Source organism: Daucus carota, chromosome 1, assembly GCF_001625215.2.
Source record: "Daucus carota subsp. sativus chromosome 1, DH1 v3.0, whole genome shotgun sequence".
Lineage (NCBI taxonomy): Eukaryota > Viridiplantae > Streptophyta > Magnoliopsida > Apiales > Apiaceae > Daucus > Daucus carota.
In genome coordinates, this window is record NC_030381.2 from 32,616,520 (window position 1) to 32,634,921 (window position 18,402).

Genomic DNA, 18,402 nt, shown 5'->3' on the forward strand with positions numbered 1-18,402 from the left:
GTTTTATATTTTTTGAATTTTATGTATTGCTGTAAAGGACCTTTTGTTAGAATGTGTTTCTTTTTTGGGCCATTTGTTTCTATTTGTGCCAAAAAATGTCTTTGATGGTTCTTCATAGCACCTGCAGATTTATTATACGCTTTTTTGTTAATACCAAAAAAAAGTTCTACATATGGTAATTGATTCGCGTCATATAATTTCTATGTAGTGTCATCTCATGTTTCTTATATTTGGATCTTGACCAATATTTTAAAAATCAATGATATACTAAAAAAATTGATTTATTAAAAGATTCTTGGTTATTCTTTAAGAAAATAATGAATTTGTCAATTGCAATATAATTTGATTAAAAATTTATGATTTATTCAAAAGTATACTCGATAAATTTTTAATAAATTTTGAATAGGTCAATCGATTAGTTCTTGACGATCCTCACTTTGCCATGATCAAAAAAGGAGGATTTGATTCAGGATCAAGGAGTGGAGGAGTTTCTATGCACCACTTAACAAGTTTATACAATGTTCTATTAACCAACCTCTACGGTAAACTTAAACCGGCAACTCTGGCTGAAGTTTATCTTCTGTACAATCTAATAATGTACTTACGATAAATTTCATATCTGGTCTTGCTTCAGCGTTTTCAAGCAGAGCTAAATTAGCCAACTCAATCAAAACTTTAAGTTGCTCCAAATCTGCATCACCTTTAAGCTTCGGATCCAACAAGCCTACCAAAACATCCACATTCTGATTTTTTCGACACTCCTCAGTCCACTCTGCTATTGTTGTGGAGCCTAGAAATGATTTTAAGCCCGTGACAAGCTCGAGCAAGATCACTCCAAAGCTATAAACATCGCTTTTTGGGGACAGTAAGCCCGTGTTGAGATAATTTGTGTCGACGTAGCCTAGTGAGCCTTTGATAGTGGTCGGTGTCAGGGGCGCGGTTTGGATGTCATGGCCTAATTTGCATAGGCCAAAATCTGCAAGTTTTGCGCGGTTGTTGTTGACAAGGAGGATGTTGGATGATTTGATGTCGCGGTGAATTACTGGAGGATCAGCGACGTTGTGGAGATAGTCTAGGGCTCGTGCAAGGTCTAGAGCGATGCTGACTCGGTTGGACCAGGAGAGTGTGCCTCTGCATTGGCCTTGCTGTGTGTGCATTCTGTCGTAGAGGCTTTTGTTCGGGACGTATTCTAACAGTAAAAGCTGTTCACCTGTTTCAGTATACGTCTCTGTTAGAATATAATATGATTCTGGTAAGCCCTCCTCCCAACACCCTGAGGTTTTGGGAGAATTGATCAGTTAACATGGTATCAAAGCTCAGGCACGAGGCAAAAATTATGCCCCAAAAGATTGGTTCCTGTGATCCGCTCAAAAATGTATTTATCTACATGCATCTGAAGACGTCTTATGTAAAATTAAGTAAAAAATTTAAGAAACGTAAATTAAAGGCAAACCAAGCATATGACATGCCTTGTTCCAGACAAAACCCCATCATTCCCACCAGATTAGGATGTGAGATTCTGAGCAGAATCGAGACCTCATCCAAGAACATTTTCTTGCTGCCTCCTCTGTCCTCCATAACGCGCTTCACTGCTCCAAATATTCCATCCTCCAGCTGTGCAAGATACACAAAAGACGTTGCACCAACGCCAATTCTTATGCGAAAGTCTCTTGTTGCTTCCTTCAATTCTTCAAAAGTATACGTCTTGACAACACTAGAGCAGCCACTTATAACACAACTCTTGGATACGGACTTCTGATCATCACTTTCGGATTTTTGATAACAACTTTTTTCTTCCTGATCTTTATTCTCCAAGTACACCGCCCATCTCCTTAACATGATGGTGATGATTATGATCAGTATAATCGCCCCGATTATGCACAAGTTTCTTCTGTCAGTGCTGAGGAAGCTTGACAACATGGTGATATTCGCGCTTATTCATCTATTGCACAATGCTGTACACTTCTTATAATTATCTGATGATGCAGATGATTAAGAGATGGAACAAAATTATCTTAAAGAATTAAGATCCATGGATTTGGATTATAGTGATTAGGATGATTAAGCTGCTGATGTTTGTCTTATTAAGCATGAGAATAATTTGTTCTTAAGGTCTCAATTTTGTCTTAATGTTTCATATTCAAGTTATTAGATGGAAGTTTATGCTTCTTATAGTTGGAAATATGTGGGCATCATTGCATTAACACTTCTCTTTTAAAAAAATCAAAAGATTCATATCCGATTTTGGAATATTGCAATTTAAAACTAACACTGTTTTGTTAATCATGCATTGCTGCAGAGCGGTAGAATGTCTTACTCTGATACCCGAAATTGCCAGCCCTAAAAGCATTACATACTATTCAAAACGAATGCATCCAAATATTCTGTAATTTCTTACTATTGATCCTATTTACGTTGACCCTAAAGTTATTATATCATTAACCATGAAACGAACGCCGCCTCCTAAGTTAATATCATTTTTATCTCATTAGCATGTCAAAAATTACATTTTACGTGTTTATAGAATTTACTCCTTGAACAAATATGAACTTATTTAACTGTATCAAGCGTTTTAAGCTCTCTGACATCTACATAAGCAAATTGATTAGATGTAGAAGAGGCTAAGTACGTGCATAGCATTGATTCGATGCAAGTACTAGAAGTAACTACACCGGATTTGGTGAACGTATATGGTAGACCGGAAGAGTATCTATGTAGTTGAAATAGCTATTGGGAGCATTGTAGGCTCCCCTGTTTCCATGTAAATTTCTGTATCGGATCCAATGGAACACAAATCTAGCTGAAAAGAAGCAGGGGAAAATCAGAAAAACAATGAGCGAAGGAATTGAGCTTGTGGATGTTGAGAAAATAACAGAGGCCAAATAAGCTAATGAGATGAAACCAAGCAATCTGACAAAATGGTGAAGTAATGCTGCAGAAGTTGAAGAACGACGAGTGGAGCTCAAGTATTGTTCCACATAGCATCCGAAGCAGAAAATAAGCAGACTTGCTATAGCAATGGTCATGGCTTTTGGGTGATCTTGGAATGGAGAATCAGTTCTTGCTTGGTACTTGAGTTGCACGGCACTGAGGAGAACAGATGCAGCTATCCCGAAAATGCCCACAATGGCACGGTTGCCATTTTCTCGAGCTCTTAAGGGTGTTATGTTGAAAAATGCAACATTAAGTTGTGTTGGAAAGTAGTTGACAATGAACTGGTGTGAAGGAGAAGGCATCAGAAATCATGTGAATAAAATTAATGAAAGTGGAGAGTGACTGAAAGGGTTAATAGGTAGCTTATGAAGTACCAAGACGTTTCGTTCCCTGTTATATAGCTTGTGCAGTTGATGCGGCAGACTAGACATGGACAAAGAATTGAAGCTTCTGCTCCTGTCTTTCCTGAGTATTAGACTGTAAATTCCAAAAGTTTTTTACGAAAAGGTTAAAAAGGGATGATGAGCATATATTAGTTTACAGATTCTGACAAGTTTGCGTACCTTCTTTAACAATAAGCCTATTACATGTAAAATAATGCAATATATTTGTGAATCAAGCACATATCTACCATACAACTTCTCATGCTCATAACAGGCGTTTGAGGTTGTTAACAGAACGCAGCTGGCAGAATTAGAACTCGGAAAGGCCTTGTAGTAAAATAACATGTCACATAATATGTCAGATTAATCTGAACTCCTATATCTTAGAGGAGAAGGAAAGAAGAAAGGTTCTTCTGGTTTAAGGTGCATAATGAATAATAGGCGGATCAATCACCATCCTGATAGTTGTTTTCTTCAATGATCTTGAGATTTCTATACATTCCTGAACATCCTTGTCACAAGCAATTAATATCCAGTCACCCTCGTCATCTTGATACTTGATACTGAAACATTTTCTCTCCACCTGCAGCCTCTCAATCACCTTATCTTGTAGCTCTGTAATTCCTGATAAATTAGAAAGTTCGAACTTTATGGTAACACCATTATATGTGGCCTTCACAGTCATCTTGTTCGTGTCCTGGATTTTATGAGCAACAACAGTTCTATCTTCCACAGGAGCCATACCTGAATGACTAAAATTTCTTTTACTTGATTCCTCGTCGTTTAATTCTCCCTCCAATTTAGAGGAAATGTTTTTGCCCATCCTTCTCTTTCCAGATTTCCACCTTTTAATACCATGATCTCTGCATACACGCTTGAATGTAGATCGACTGACTAAAATATGAACATTTGGAATAAGACACACAGCTATTATGCAATATGTGTATTTACAACAAATTATTATATATGAAGAAAGAAACTGAAGATAAAAGTGCAAGAAGATGGTAGAAAAGACTTGCCACCAAAGCTCTTTGCTGCATCATCTAGAGGTCTTCCAAAATGCTTGCGCAGATTCTCAAAACTGATACTTTCTTCAGAATTGTTTTCTCTATCTGACGTAACCTCTATGCGTGTTTTGTTTACAATATGGATGTCTGTGTTAAAATTTTCCATGCCCAAAGCAAGCCCTTTCTTTTGACTTTGAAGAGCATCATCCAGCACAAGTTGCTGAGCTAAAGGATCCAACAATTGTGTGCCTTCTTTGCCTTCTTGTCGTGGTATAGTTTTCTTGCTTTGGAAAGTTAGAGGCTGAGATTCTTCTCCCGGTGATTCTTCTGTCAATACATCTACAGAGAAGCAATCTGATAATAATTAGAGAATTCAAGAGAGTTGAGAATCAGCCAAACAAAAGATATAGGTACAGAGGCTGACTTCTGTTGATCTTCATTCTTGTTGGAATTTCTGTTTTGCTAACATCTTCAGAAAAGCTATTGGAAGAGCCACTGGTTTCTATGACTTGAACATTCTGGTCAAGTCGCTTAGGTGATCCTAAAGGCGATAAGCAAGGGACACTCAACAAGAAGTTAGTGTCAGTATCCCATTGCAATTTCCAAGCACTGGGAGTAAGCCAGGATACACCCCTTCCAGGCTGTTGTATTTTTTGGCGAGGAAAAGATAGATTAGGACAAACAATCTTGAACGACTCAGATTCATGATACATAAAAGAGTCAATAACTTTAACAGACATCTCTGTTCCTAATTTCTCCCCTGAAGCTAGCACAAAAGTTTTAAAATGTTGTCTTAAAGTTTCTAATAGAGAGTTCAACAAGCTTTCAGGGCACTGACTATCCATTTGCTCATGAGGCAGAAAAAATTCAATGACATAGTCTTTGTCTCCTGTTGTATAGTTATGCAAACACATTGTAAAACAATCAACCGAGCCACAGTTTCCTAGATAGTGTGCCAAGGGGTAAGATCTGATACTGAGTTTTGTTATCTCACTGCAGAAGAAGGCGGTGTGGGACATAAAGGTCCTGCCCACAAGGCCATCACCCATGTCAAGATATGACTGTAAACAAGCTTCTTTAAACTTACTCCATGGCACTAAGTTATTATAATCAAGAGAACCTTTTTGATTGATGACTGTATACTCTCCTACACTATGATCTCTACTCAGCCAGCACTGAGCAAGAGGTACCTGGAACGTCTCACTCACCACCGCCAACACATGATCAATTTCGTTTAATATATCTGGTGAAATCTGACAGGAAAGTATGGCCAAGTATATTAGACATCTAAACAATAGTTATCTCTTAACATGTTTATTTTGTAAGAATAAATTATCATGTCAAGGGTCTTACAGATATGCAGGAGATGTTGGATCTTAATATACTTTTCACTTCTGGCATTCGCTGCAATAACCGCGAAATTGGGATCTTTAAGTGAATATGCAAGCAGATAGAAATGCCATTGAAACAAGCTTGTATAATCATCACCTACCAGTGTACTGTGGACAGAATAATAGTAGTATATATACGGCTTGAGATGATGAAAGTCCTCCTCAGAAGTAAAGACCAGCTCAATGACACCATTGGGGTGGCCAGAAAAATCATCAGTTGCAAAGAGAGGCAGACACAAAGAAGCCTGAATCCCACAACTTAATGCAAAATCTCTCTCAGGATATTCATCTGTAGAATAATGAGAAATTCTGGGACTGACTTCAGCCTTTTTATTCTTAAACACACTGCCAGTAATACCAAGTAGCTCCTGCCAGTTTTCATCGTCGCCTTCATCTTCTTCTTGCCCTGCAGAAACTCTAAAACTACGCGCAACTACATGATTTCTGTATGATAGAAGCCTTCTGTCATCAGACTGATCATGGTAAAATAGTTGGCTCTGTGTTCTAAGCTCACAATACTGTCGCCCTTTTGCACGGGTCACAATGTCTGCTACCCAAAATTGAACAAGTATGTTTCCAGAACTCTGCGTTTTCTCAATGATACTGCAGTAAAATCGTTCAAGGTAAACAAAAATCTTCTCTCTGAGCTGAGTATTACTTTGATTCTCATGATCATTGCCCAAACCCATAGCAAATTCAGTTTAAATTTACTATGAATTCAGCAATTTGTACATGAAGCCAAAAGAAACTCAAGTGAAACCTGCTTTCTGATCTTTTTCAGAGACTAAAACAATCTAATCCATCTGCAGCTCATCTATGACTATATTATTTAATTATAGACTTTTCTTAACAGACTTGTCTTAGAATCTTTTGTGATACTCTACATTAAAGTAATGGTCATGTAAGTGGCATTGGTTGACTAACTAAAAGATTATTAGACTTTTAGTGTAAGATTAGCATTAATAACTGTGCATTATGTGTGCTTCCATACTAATAATCTAATATTGTGCTCTAGTGATTTAAACAAAGATTAAAAATGCATTAGCTAAGTTTTACTTTCTCATAGATAGTAAATGTCAGATTTGACGTTTCAAAATTATAGTTTAGGACATCATATAGCTAATCTGTTGGAGATGCTCTTAGGTATAAAAAAAATGCAGCTATTCCAGCTGAATTTAGGTATAAAAAAAATGTGCATGCAGAACATGAACTGGTTCTGTCAGTTTCTGGAAGTTGGAAATCTCACAAAACAAGGTTCCGGGACTTCCTAAGGCTTTTGAAGGTCCTGGTAAAAAAGTGGATCCAAGTGCAGTGGATTGATGAATATAGCTGATTTTTCGAGTTGTTTGAGCCCATTATGCGTATGAATTTGGGGTTACTAACTAATAAGAAAGACATAGACAATGGTGGAAATCCGAGAGGCTTAGAAGGTGTTTGATGAAGATGGTTTGATCACAGTAGGCAGTAGAGAAATTGTGGAATGGTCCTGTCATCTGTAGGGTTTAAATAAAAGAAACTAATGGAGAAATATAAAGAGATGATTTAGAAAGTTGATGTAGATGGAGAACGTATCATCAAAACTACGAAGACTGTACCAGAATAATCGCATATTGCTATGGAATTTAGCAACAAAAACACATCCGTACGACGGAAAAACGACGACTTGCGAGAGCAGAATTGACTACAATGTTAATGACATTTTCCTAACTGTAATTTAACAATGAAATCCAACCGTCGCTAATATTGGCGTCAAAACTCCCACGCAGTCGTTTCGACAATATAGGGGTGTTGACCTCATATGTCACTTTTAAATGGAAAAAAGGACCTGAATGTCACGATTCTGGAATATGGTCCTCAATGTCACTAAAAAACGCAATTTCGTCTTGTGTTTAGATTTTTTAAAAAAATATATAAACAAATCGCAACTTCGTCTTATGTTTTGCTTCACAAAATATTTTATGTTTTTCAAATTTCTTGTAAACACAACTTGAAATCGTGCTTTTCCCCTCAAAACGCAACTTCGTCTTCCATTTTGAAGAAAACGGAATACGAGGTTACGTTTTTCGTCTTTCGCTTTGAGGAAAACGTAACACGATGTTATGTTTTTGATTAAAAAAAAACGCAAACTTGAAGTTGGAAAACGTAACACGATGTAATGTTTTTGATTAAAAAAAAATGCAAACTTGAAGTTGTGTTTTAAAATGACAGCGAAGGTCTTATATTGAAACGGTAACATTTGGGGCATTATGTATTAAAATAGTGATATTGAGGGCCTTTTCTCCAAAACAGTGACGGGATTGGTGAGCATTTAGCAACGTAACACAGTCGTCGCTAACTTTCGTGGCAAAATAGATGAAGATGATGAAAGTTGATAAATGTTCTCTTTCAATGTCATAATCATTAGTACTGTCAATTCATAACGATGGAGGAGCTGAACTAGTTGATAAAAAACATGGAAGGTTCATGCTAAACTGAAATTGCATTTAATTACATATCACTGCACTGGAATTGCAGAAGCTATATGGTACACTGGAAGAGTATCTATGTAGTCAGAGTAGTAATCGAAAGCAAAGTGCGGATGTAAATTGTCAGCTCCTCTGTTTGCATGCAAGTTTTTGTTTCGGACCCAATGCAGCACAAACCTAGCAGAAAAGAACCAGGGGAAAATCAGATAAATAATGAGCGACGGAACTGAGCTTGTGGATGTCGAAAAAATAACAGAAGCTAAAGAAGCTAGTGAAATGAAACCAAGCACTCTTAGGACATGGTGAATTATTATTGCAGTAGTTGAAAAATGACGAGTAGTGCTAAAGTATTGCTCCACGTCGCACCCCAAGCAGAAAAGAAGGAGACTTGCTATAGCAATAGCCATGGCCTTGGGGTGATCTTGGAATGGAGAATCAGTTTTTGATTGGTACTTGAGTTGCAAGGCAGTGAGGAGGAGAGAAGCCGCTATTCCGAAGATGCCAACAATAGCATGGTTGCCGCTTTCTCTTGCTCGCAAGGTAGTTATGTTGAAAAATGCAACATTAATTCGTGTGTGAAAGTTGTTGACTATGAATTGATGTGGAGAAGGCATTAGAGAAAATGAGGCTAAAATTATTGAAGGAGAGAGTGAATTAAAGAGTAAACATTCAGCTTCCCTTTGCTCCATCTCCCATTTTATATGAGTCAGTTTGATTAACACGCTTTTTAAAAATTGGAGACAGTGGATGTTAAAAAAGTGTAGTATATGAATGTGAGGTTATAGTAATTTTCGGGACATCAAAAAAGGAAATTGGTTCATAAGGAGAGAGTATATAGGCTGTGATTTTCTTTTGCAGGCCATACATAAAGAAACGTTGCAGCTTTTGATTACCAACTTATTTTAAGTTTTTGAAAAGGACTCACAGCCCATCTTCTTTGCTCAGTTGTAGGCGATGATTCCTTAAGCCGTATATTGCTCGAATAATATTTTAGTGTAGCCTTCGGAAGCTACTTAGTTACTTCTATATTTCTCCTAACATTCGTTTATTTAGTCATAATTATATTAAAATCTGCTGCAGCCTGAGAGTTTTGAGATTCTAACAGATCAAGGTGGTGGAACTGTGATTACTTGGTACATTAATAAATTAGCCATGTCAAGGATAATCAACTACTCCATTCATTAGTGCATATAGGTCTTTGGTGTAGTATATGAATGCGACGCTATACATAGGCTCTACTGTGTCGGGTAACAGTCAGACCCTAAAGTCTATTAACGTTGGTTAAATGACAGGTCTATTAACGTTGGTTAAATGACAGGTCTATGAAATACATACAATATATCAAATCATCTCATGTCTATGAAATACACATCACTCATTCCACGTCATTAGGGTAACCGGCACTTCTTGTGGAAAAAACAAGAGCTGGAACTAGCAAGATAACATGTGTGAAATTCAGGAATTTGGAAATACAAAAAGATTAATTAAGGTGATGGACTTAGATTCCATGAAATTACTCCAAAACTTATAACATTGCCAACAAATGAGAAGGCTTAAATAATAACATCACTTGTATCAATTATCGACTACTAATTCTTCCACGGATTCTTGCATTAGCTACTAATTAAGTACATCACTCTCTATTTCCCGGGCAGCCGAATTGCATTTCTGTCTCACTCGAATAGCCTCCCAAGGATCCCCATGTCGACCATCCTAATCAAATTCACAGCTTGCATCAGTATCATCAATCTTGTAAACACAGTAGTTAATTGCATAATCAAGAGTACTCAAGACTACTTAAAGGGCGGATTAATGCACTCTGACTTACTTGAACAACGAACGTGTAATAGTCCTTGTCAACATTTGAGGACTTGACACGGGACTTTACCAGGAGACCATTTCTCTGAATCACACCTACAATGTCGTCACTCATGTTAGAGTTTCTCGGAGAAAGCACGGCGATGCTTGCATTACGACCAGCCACACTTACGCCCACATTTCGCGTCACCCAGGTCACCGGCGGGAGGGCAAAACTACCGGAGCCAGCATTCATATCCATTCCTATAACACCAGAGTTTGATCAGTACTCTATTAGCTTCAAACATTTTCTACGTTATCATGTCAATACATCACATGTTCGAATAAAAGTACGTAAATGTGTATTTTTTTTCTACAATGTTAAATGCTTTCTAAATGCGAAGCAGATCTTTATTTCTGAAAAATAATGAAAATTGGCATCTAACCGTGTAAATAACATGCATGCATTCATATTCATGATTACTTGCTAATCCGAAAGACACTTATCTATCGATATGACAGAATAAATATGATACATCCAACTAAAATTATTGAAACAAAAAGGGACAATACTGAAATTCGTTGAGTAATAATGTGAAGTATTAGCTCCAACACCTACAAAGCTACAGACTCGAGCGAGAGAAATGAGAATGTGTATGATATATTGAACTAGCGAATACCCTTTATGTAGAGTTTGTTACAGGCTTTGATTTCATAATCTTTGCTTGATTTCAATATTTTTGGGATTTTATTTTATTTTCGCAGATACTTTACATAATAACAAGCTTAATTTCAAATTATATTTCCTTGTATAATACTCGATGATTTTTCTTTTTCTTTTGTTTGTTTGTTGACATACTTTTTTTGTACTTAATTTAGGAGGTTTTGATTGTTGACGAACTTTCTCTATACTTAACTTTAGGAGGTCCTATGAATATTATTTACACTGTTATTTTAAATTAGTAGGATATATATTTCGGTTGCATTTCAATTTATGTAAAATTTTCCTTGATGGATGGAAAAATAGCAATTAACGTCTGTTAGTATAGCAGCTACAGTAATAGACCTTAATTGCAATGTTTCCATCCAACAAGAAAAAATCATAATGTTTCCATCCAACGAGAAAAAATTGCAATTAACAACAACAAGAAAAAATTGCAATTAACAGTAGCCGAAAAGTTATTACAATAAAATTGTCTCTGCTTTAATTATCGAAAATTCTTGTCTATGAATCCAATATTTCCAATAATTATCACGAGATTTTCATCCTAATCACAGTTTTACGCTAATGTAAAATTAGGTGTCGTTTGATTGGGTAATTAACTAGAAACGAATATGAAAATATTAACCTCATTTCGTTTCTGCACATGTTTTTTTTTGTGTGACCTATAGATTAATACGAAAGCAAAGAATTAAATCTCTATAGTTCACGAGCTCTATTGTGAAGATCATGACACATAGGCTGTCCACATATATATCTTTCAATAATACTCTGTCATGTCTGGAACACATCGGAGTATTTACACAAGTCCACATATATATCTTTCAATTATACTCTGTCATGTCTGGAACACATCGGAGTATTTACACAAGTTCTCATGTTATTTTGCTTCGATTAAGTGACCGAGATATCGAGCTAGATATACAAGACATCACATCTTCCTCAATGAGAAATCGAAAGAAACCAAGGTGAACTGCAACAAGTGCAGTCACTGAAGTAGTTGAATTGTGGCGAAAATAATTTATTTAATACAAGCCTTGAAAGGAACTCTGTGATTGCAGCTGAAAGTGTCACTTCCACTTCTTGAACTTGAATTTTCCATGTTTTCCGAATTTCCCGTGCTTGAATTTGCCGTGTTTATGTCGATAGTAGCTGCTGTGTGCATAGCCGTGACTGTGACCGTGGCCGTGTGCTATACGGTGAGCCCCGTATGATGCTGCAGCAGCAAGCATTCCTACCACACCAGATCCATGTCCTGAAAAAATTCATCCACATTCTTAGTTTATCTACTTAGAGCATATCCAACGGCGTTGGCTATAATCGTCGGCTAAATTGGACCTATAAGACATTATGTAAAATTTGCTGAACCTGTAAGACACTTTGCTTCAATGGTATTGGCTATATTGATTGGCTATAATTTAAAAATAGTATGTTATTAATATTTTAAATTGTTAAGATAGAATATACCAGTTCAAGGAGGTTGGCTAAATTTATAGACAACAGCTGTTAGTTAAATTTTTTTATTTTAGGTATGCCAACTCACCTTTTAGCCAAAGGCTTTAGATGGTTGGAGATGTTCTTAGAATGAACACAAAAGTCACAAGGTCTAGTAGTCCTTAGCACATTACATGTTCTTTTATTACCTTCGTATTAATATAAGGATCCGGCCCTGACATACGTAGGAAAAAAGTGCTGAATAGTTCAACATTAAGTTTTTGATGTATATACAAGGGTGCTACAAAGTAAAATTATCTCATTCGATGGTTTTTCATATTCAGTGTTTTATTCTGCTGGATGTATGCTGCTATTATTCATATGTTCTGGACTAGCTGTCTTAATACAAAAGCGGAACTAAGATAATAGCAGAATGTGTGGCTGTGTGTACCTGAATGGTGGGGGTATCCGTGAGGGTATCCAGATGGTCCGTAAGGCGCGGGTGGAGGACAACCAGCTGCCGGGGGGTAGCACGGGGGAGGATAGCCTCCATGGCTTGGATGGTGTCCTTGATGATGGTGGTGGCAGTTATGGTTGCTTCCCCACATTTTTTTTTGGGTGATCAGAACAAAGTTGAGATCATGCAGCTTAACTAGACCGGAAATACGGATTTATAGAAGAATTAGAGAGAGTTGTGAGGATTCATCTTTACATTTTATTACTGAAAATTAATTAAGGCCAGTGATTAAAAAAAAGATTGTGGGAAGAGAATATGTATACAGTATCTCGGATCTTCTTAGCCTGATAAATAAGCTATCGTCTGTTGATGAGACTTGGTGAATGGGGCACTGGCCACTTCATCCTCCTGTCTTTTCTATTTCTTTTTTTTCTTAGAAGTTACTTTATTTTATTCTTCTCTCTTTTTTTTGACAAATACTTTATTCTATTCTTCTAAAAACAAAAGAACGGTCGATTTTCTATTGGCTTTATTGGCTTAATTTCAGAGGTGAAATCGATTCTATTTTGTTTTTTTATCTTAAAAGTAGCTTTAAAAAAAGGTCGATTTTGTGTTGGCTTGATTTCAGAGGTGAAACCAATTAGAATTAATATGAATATTCATGTGTGTGAATTTACAGAATTACATAAATATAGGAGGCATTTAAATCGTGGGTGAAAATGAAAATGAAAGTTGAAAATGAGGAGTGTGGGAATGATATCCCAAAAGAAGTGTAAGGAATGAGGAAAGATTATTGATAGGAGGCATTTGGATCGTGAGTGGAAATGAAAATGAAGAGTTGAGGATGAGGAAGAGTTGAGGATGAGGAGTGTGGTAATGGTATCACAAGAGAAGTGTAAGGAATGAGGAAAGATGATTGATGTCCTTATTGAATCTGTCGGGACTTATAAGGCTTCCCATCCAAATGGGAATCGGAGTGAGATTCATTTCATATCACAGAATTGCTAATCCAAACACCTAACACATAGATTCGAGGTTTCGATTCTTTTTAACCACACTCAATAACCGTGAAACATAAAGCCTCAATAGTTTGATACTTTTTTTTGGCTAACAGTCTCAAAATCAAACCTTGTTTATGAAAATCCTTCTCTTCTGCCCGTAAAACCACAAGGGTCAGCAGGCAGCATAACAGATGTTGTAAGGATGAGTAAATCCATAAAATATATGAACACCTCTGTATGAAAACATTATAAGTCACAAGACGCTATATATTAGTAGATACTTTTAAACAGTGAGCAATGAAGTACTGTGAATGAGCAGCCAGCAGTATTGTGGCGGGTAAAAGAAAACTGGCAACATGCCAGGGCGGTCATAAGGCGCATATTATACTTCCAAATTATTTTGTCGCCCAAAAGGTGCGACTCGAGATACTAAAAGAAAGATTACTTCCACTTCTTGTATCCGTGCTTCTTGCCCTTCCCGTGCTTTCCCTGCTTAAACTTTCCATGACCGTGCTTACCGTGCTTGAACTTGCCATGGCCATGGCCTCCCATGCCCGGCATCATACCCATGGCACCATGTGCATAGCCACCATGCCCGCCATGACTACCATGGCCTTGAGTCATGTGATGAACACCATAAGCAGCTGCAGCAGCGGCTGCACCTCCAGCAACCATCCCAGCTACTCCACCATGCCCTAATATATTTAATTTATGTCAAAAAAAAAAAAGGAACAATTAAGGACACGGATCTAAGATAGCAATATAAGCAAATCTGACAACCACAAATAGTGAAGCATATTACTAAACAGTACTAACTCGTCCTCATTCTACACACAAGTAAACTATGCTCCTGCAGATTAAAAAAAACCCATAAAATAAACAATACCAAACATAATTTTTCCTGATCGCGTCCTATGTAGAGACTACACGATTCAGATAAATTATACTCCTGACTTCACAATGCTCCACTTAACATTAAAGTGGACATACTTAAAGTAATGATCAAAGGAAACCAATACAGATAATTGAGGAAGGAACTATGTTCCGTACTATATTCATATGAAAGCAATTAAGCAATACCTGAGTGGTGTGGAGCAGATGAACCTGAGTGGTGTCCAGCAGGGGGATAGCCTTGAGGAGGATACCCTCCTCCAGCTGGTGGGTAGCCTTGTGGAGGATAACCTCCTCCAGCTGGTGGGTATCCCTGGGGAGGATAACCTCCTCCAGCTGGCGGGTATCCCTGGGGAGGATAACCTCCAGCCGCTGGTGGGTACTGTCCTGGAGGATAATGACCACCGCCAGCGAGACCACCAGCAAGATTTGAAAACAACCCCTTATCTTGATCATTGTGTCCATCGCCTCCTCCCATCCTTGTTTATAGGAAAAGCAAATTTGTAATACTTTGAACCTGTATGGATAATGTTAAACAGTTTAAATAAGACTACCATATAAGATAAAATCACCACCGCTTTGATTTAACAAATGAAATACATGAAGAATTAAAACAAGTACAGGCCAACCAGGGGAATTTAAATCACTCAGTTAATAGTAAACATGTTCAAGATCTGCATCAGTAAAGTTACATTAATTCTGTGTATAAACTAGAATGGCAAACATGCTGGATAACTGCAGCAGCGGATGCGAGAAGCATAGGCAAATAATAGAACACAGACATGATCTAGTAATAAATTCTTTAAAAAACCACACAAACCAAGACCAGAGTCACAAATCTAAATCCAACAGTATCTACTATTTTCAGTCTGTTTTAACATTATAGTTATAATAATTTTTCCTGAAAAAACGGAGATAATGATCCCTCTTATTCTGTCCTGCTATTCGAGGATTAACTGATTTAACTCAATTGCATTGAAACGCAAACAAGAATTGTAATCCCTCCATTGCACGTAACCCACCTAATCCTATCAAAATCTATCAACAAAAACATATTAGCCTAAATTCCACACAAGCCACTGACAAGACTAAATAATAAACTTACACCTTTATGATCACTAAAACATTTTTCAAATAATCACCCAAACATCCATTTCTACCACAGCAAATTTTAGTAACCATCTATAATAAGTAAAATAGAGTTAATTATACTCTCTCTCTCTCTCCCCCTCCCCCTCTGGCCCCCTCTCTCTCTCACACACACAAGTAAGCTCTCGCCGCTAATGGGTCTCCAAGATTTCTCAAGAAACAAATTGGGGTCATTAATTTTCATTAAAAAAATGAATCTATCTACTAATAAAAGCAAATTCACAAATCACAGATCAAAACTCATATTCATGCATATAATAATAGAATCCCATATATATATGTATCAGTAGCCATGATCTTTAAACAAGAACCAAAACAATCTGTAGACATGTAAAGAGAATAAAGAAAAAGCTTACGGAGAAACGTCAAATGCAAGAGAAAATGTATGGAATTATAAAAGACAGAGAGATGTGTGTATTTATGAACAAAGATATTTTATCACGCGTTTTGAGGCGTGTATTTGATCCGACTTGCTTTTATGTCATTTTCAAACACGTCTAATTAATTACTCATCTTCTTTCCTGAAAAAAAAAAATTATCTTCTTTTATTTTGTTCAATTCTGTAATCCTGCAATTTTCCTATCCAAAAGTATACATCTTGAACCACTTTTCCGACTTATTTTTATATTATTATTCAATTTTAGTAGAGTTAAAGTAATTGTTAGATAAGCAGCTGGAGGTTTGATCCGGTTCGGAATCCGACCCGTCTGGATTTGGGATTTGTAATAGGAGATTTGTAATAGGTCCAGACTTCGTCCACTAATGCTCGGTCAATCATTTATGAATTACTACCTTGATGCCATGCAGAGGTGATCTATAATATTTGTATTTTATTTTCTATAAATCTAACTGAAACACAAAGTGATCATATTGACCGAATTTTTAAATATTTTGCCTTAATTGATAATAAAAAAGTTTATTAGAATGCGTTATATATTAAGGAGACCTCATATAATAATATTGACCGACTGATAAAACCCGACTGACCAATTAAATTATTAACATTCTAGTTTTAATAGAAAAATAATATATAGTATAATATATATATCTATGATATTACTTTAAAGCGATAACTTGAAGTAATTAAAAATAAAATTAATGCATTTAGTTGAAACATATTATTGGATGTATATTATTTATTAATAAGGGTTTTGGTCCATGGCAGGCGATTGTCATGGATCCCCTATCCAACACACAGCTTACGAGCCTTTAGATTTGTATTTTAATGATGGAGATGAAAGCGTTTTTTTTTTACCAATCCACTATAATTTTTCGCAGTTTGGAGCTTTTCCCTTCCGCGCAACAAAAAGTTTCAATCCGGACCCTTCAAATAGAAATCCGACGGCCTTGATAGTGTGTGTTATGTAAACGGTCCCTGACAAATAATTATATATAATCATATCATCTTCTTTATATATGTTGCATGTGTTATTTTTAGAAAATCGATTTTTTAGTTGGAAATCTGAAAAAGATAATGTGATTCAGTTAAAAAGGGTGATTGCTATGTTGTCCAATGTTAAAATTGAGTTTTTTTAGTTAGAAATTATGATAAAGACAATAGTTTTAGCTAAAAAAAATAATTGATTGTATAAGTAGGCCCATAGTTTGGCCAACGTACCGACCAACCAAACTTTTAAGGATTGTTTGGTTGGAGAGAGGGTATGCGGTTGTTACGAGGAATCGGGTTGAGGTGGTATGGGGTTGAGGTATCATTTTTAATATGATGTGTTTGGTTAAGTACTAGTGTGAGCATATCTAATTGAAATATTTTTAAGTGATTAATTATAATTAATTTTAAAAATGCTTGAAATAACTTTTTTTATATATCTCTGAGTCATCAACTTCATTTGTTAATATTATTTTGAATTTAATGACATAAAAAATAAAAATAAAACAAACAAAGTTGATTTCTCAGACCTATGTTTCATACCCACCTCTTCCCTTGGGTATGAGGTTTGAGGTATGGGTTTGAAGGGAAAAAAAAATATAACCAAACATCAGTTATGAGTTTGAAATGGACGAAACCCATACCTAATACCAGAAAGGCGTGAACCAAACGACCCCTTAATGTTTCGGCTTTAATAATATAATATGAATTACAAAAATATAAAACTGTGATAATAAAAGTATATTATGAATAATTTAGAATTTATTTGTAATTTCTATATAAACAAAGTTTAAAATAAATAAATAACTGGAAAAATATATCTTACCTACTTCTGAATTTAAATCAGTTATATATTTATGATTTTTTATTTTTTTTGTTACACAAACATACATTTTTCAGTTTATTAAAATAGGAGACAGATTCAGCTGTCATGCTCGAAAATAGTAAAGTCACAATTGACCTGCGCACATAAAAAATAGGTGATAGTCCTGTGTTCACACCCGTCAGTTACGCCAACTGAGGCCGGTGATACATATATCACCATATATTGAACAATCTTTCATTGTGCAATATGAGCTTTTGCGATAATTATCACCGAACAGACCAAAATAACAAAATTGAACACATCAAACATAACATACCAACCACTCCAAAAAGAGAGATACAAACCACTCAAAAAGGAGAGACATAAAACACCCAAAAAAATGGATGCAAGGATCAAAAATCTCACCCAAAAGATGAAGATTATTGAAAGAAAAAACAAAAAAAAAAACAGAGAGAGGAGAATAAGGTCTCCTGCGAAGACAATAGTTATTTGGATTGAGTGTATGAAGGGAGAGGGGAAGGGGAGACAGCGGGTGAGGAGAAAAATGAATAAAACAGGA

The 18,402-nt window shown here is 36.2% G+C and overlaps 3 protein-coding genes across 5 annotated transcripts; all 3 read right to left on the reverse strand.

The window, feature by feature from the left end:
* Positions 1-443: 443 nt before the first annotated feature.
* On the reverse strand, positions 444-1,937 carry LOC108221185 (probable receptor-like protein kinase At1g49730). Its single transcript, XM_064088364.1, has 2 exons — positions 1,470-1,937; positions 444-1,210 (listed from the first exon to the last, which is right to left on the reverse strand). Exons 1-2 carry the CDS (start codon positions 1,918-1,920, stop codon positions 549-551), a joined length of 1,113 nt encoding a protein of 370 aa, XP_063944434.1. The 5' UTR covers positions 1,921-1,937; the 3' UTR covers positions 444-548.
* A 1,505-nt stretch (positions 1,938-3,442) lies between these two features.
* On the reverse strand, positions 3,443-6,518 carry LOC108228096 (protein NLP6). Of its 3 annotated transcripts, XM_017403589.2 has the most exons (6): positions 5,817-6,518; positions 5,678-5,728; positions 4,749-5,577; positions 4,337-4,663; positions 4,062-4,211; positions 3,443-3,941 (listed from the first exon to the last, which is right to left on the reverse strand). In XM_017403589.2, exons 1-6 carry the CDS (start codon positions 6,402-6,404, stop codon positions 3,736-3,738), a joined length of 2,151 nt encoding a protein of 716 aa, XP_017259078.1. In that variant the 5' UTR covers positions 6,405-6,518; the 3' UTR covers positions 3,443-3,735. The 3 variants fall into 3 exon arrangements, with proteins under 3 accessions (XP_017259078.1, XP_063936230.1, XP_017259069.1); XM_064080160.1 differs by having other exon boundaries at positions 3,443-4,211; positions 4,749-4,965; XM_017403580.2 differs by having other exon boundaries at positions 3,443-4,211.
* A 7,310-nt stretch (positions 6,519-13,828) lies between these two features.
* Positions 13,829-16,144, reverse strand: LOC108204770 (glycine-rich protein A3). Its single transcript, XM_017374375.2, is given in 4 exon segments — positions 13,829-14,135; positions 14,137-14,285; positions 14,671-14,998; positions 15,987-16,144. Coding segments are annotated over 3 exon segments (588 nt in total). The 5' UTR covers positions 14,960-14,998; positions 15,987-16,144; the 3' UTR covers positions 13,829-13,985.
* Between the last annotated feature and the right edge of the window lie 2,258 nt (positions 16,145-18,402).

What these genes read in the sequence shown, in the direction of transcription:
- LOC108221185 (XM_064088364.1), bottom strand. Translation starts at nt 1,920, where the DNA reads ATGTTGTCAAGCTTCCTCAGCACTGACAGAAGAAACTTGTGCATAATC. An exon ending in GGGGTTTTGTCTGGAACAAG is followed by an intron (nt 1,211 to 1,469) that starts GCATGTCATATG and finishes ATACTGAAACAG; the next exon opens with GTGAACAGCTTTTACTGTTA.
- LOC108228096 (XM_017403580.2), bottom strand. Translation starts at nt 6,404, where the DNA reads ATGGGTTTGGGCAATGATCATGAGAATCAAAGTAATACTCAGCTCAGA. An exon ending in ATTCTGTCCACAGTACACTG is followed by an intron (nt 5,729 to 5,816) that starts GTAGGTGATGAT and finishes CGGTTATTGCAG; the next exon opens with CGAATGCCAGAAGTGAAAAG. An exon ending in AAGAATGAAGATCAACAGAA is followed by an intron (nt 4,664 to 4,748) that starts GTCAGCCTCTGT and finishes GCTTCTCTGTAG; the next exon opens with ATGTATTGACAGAAGAATCA.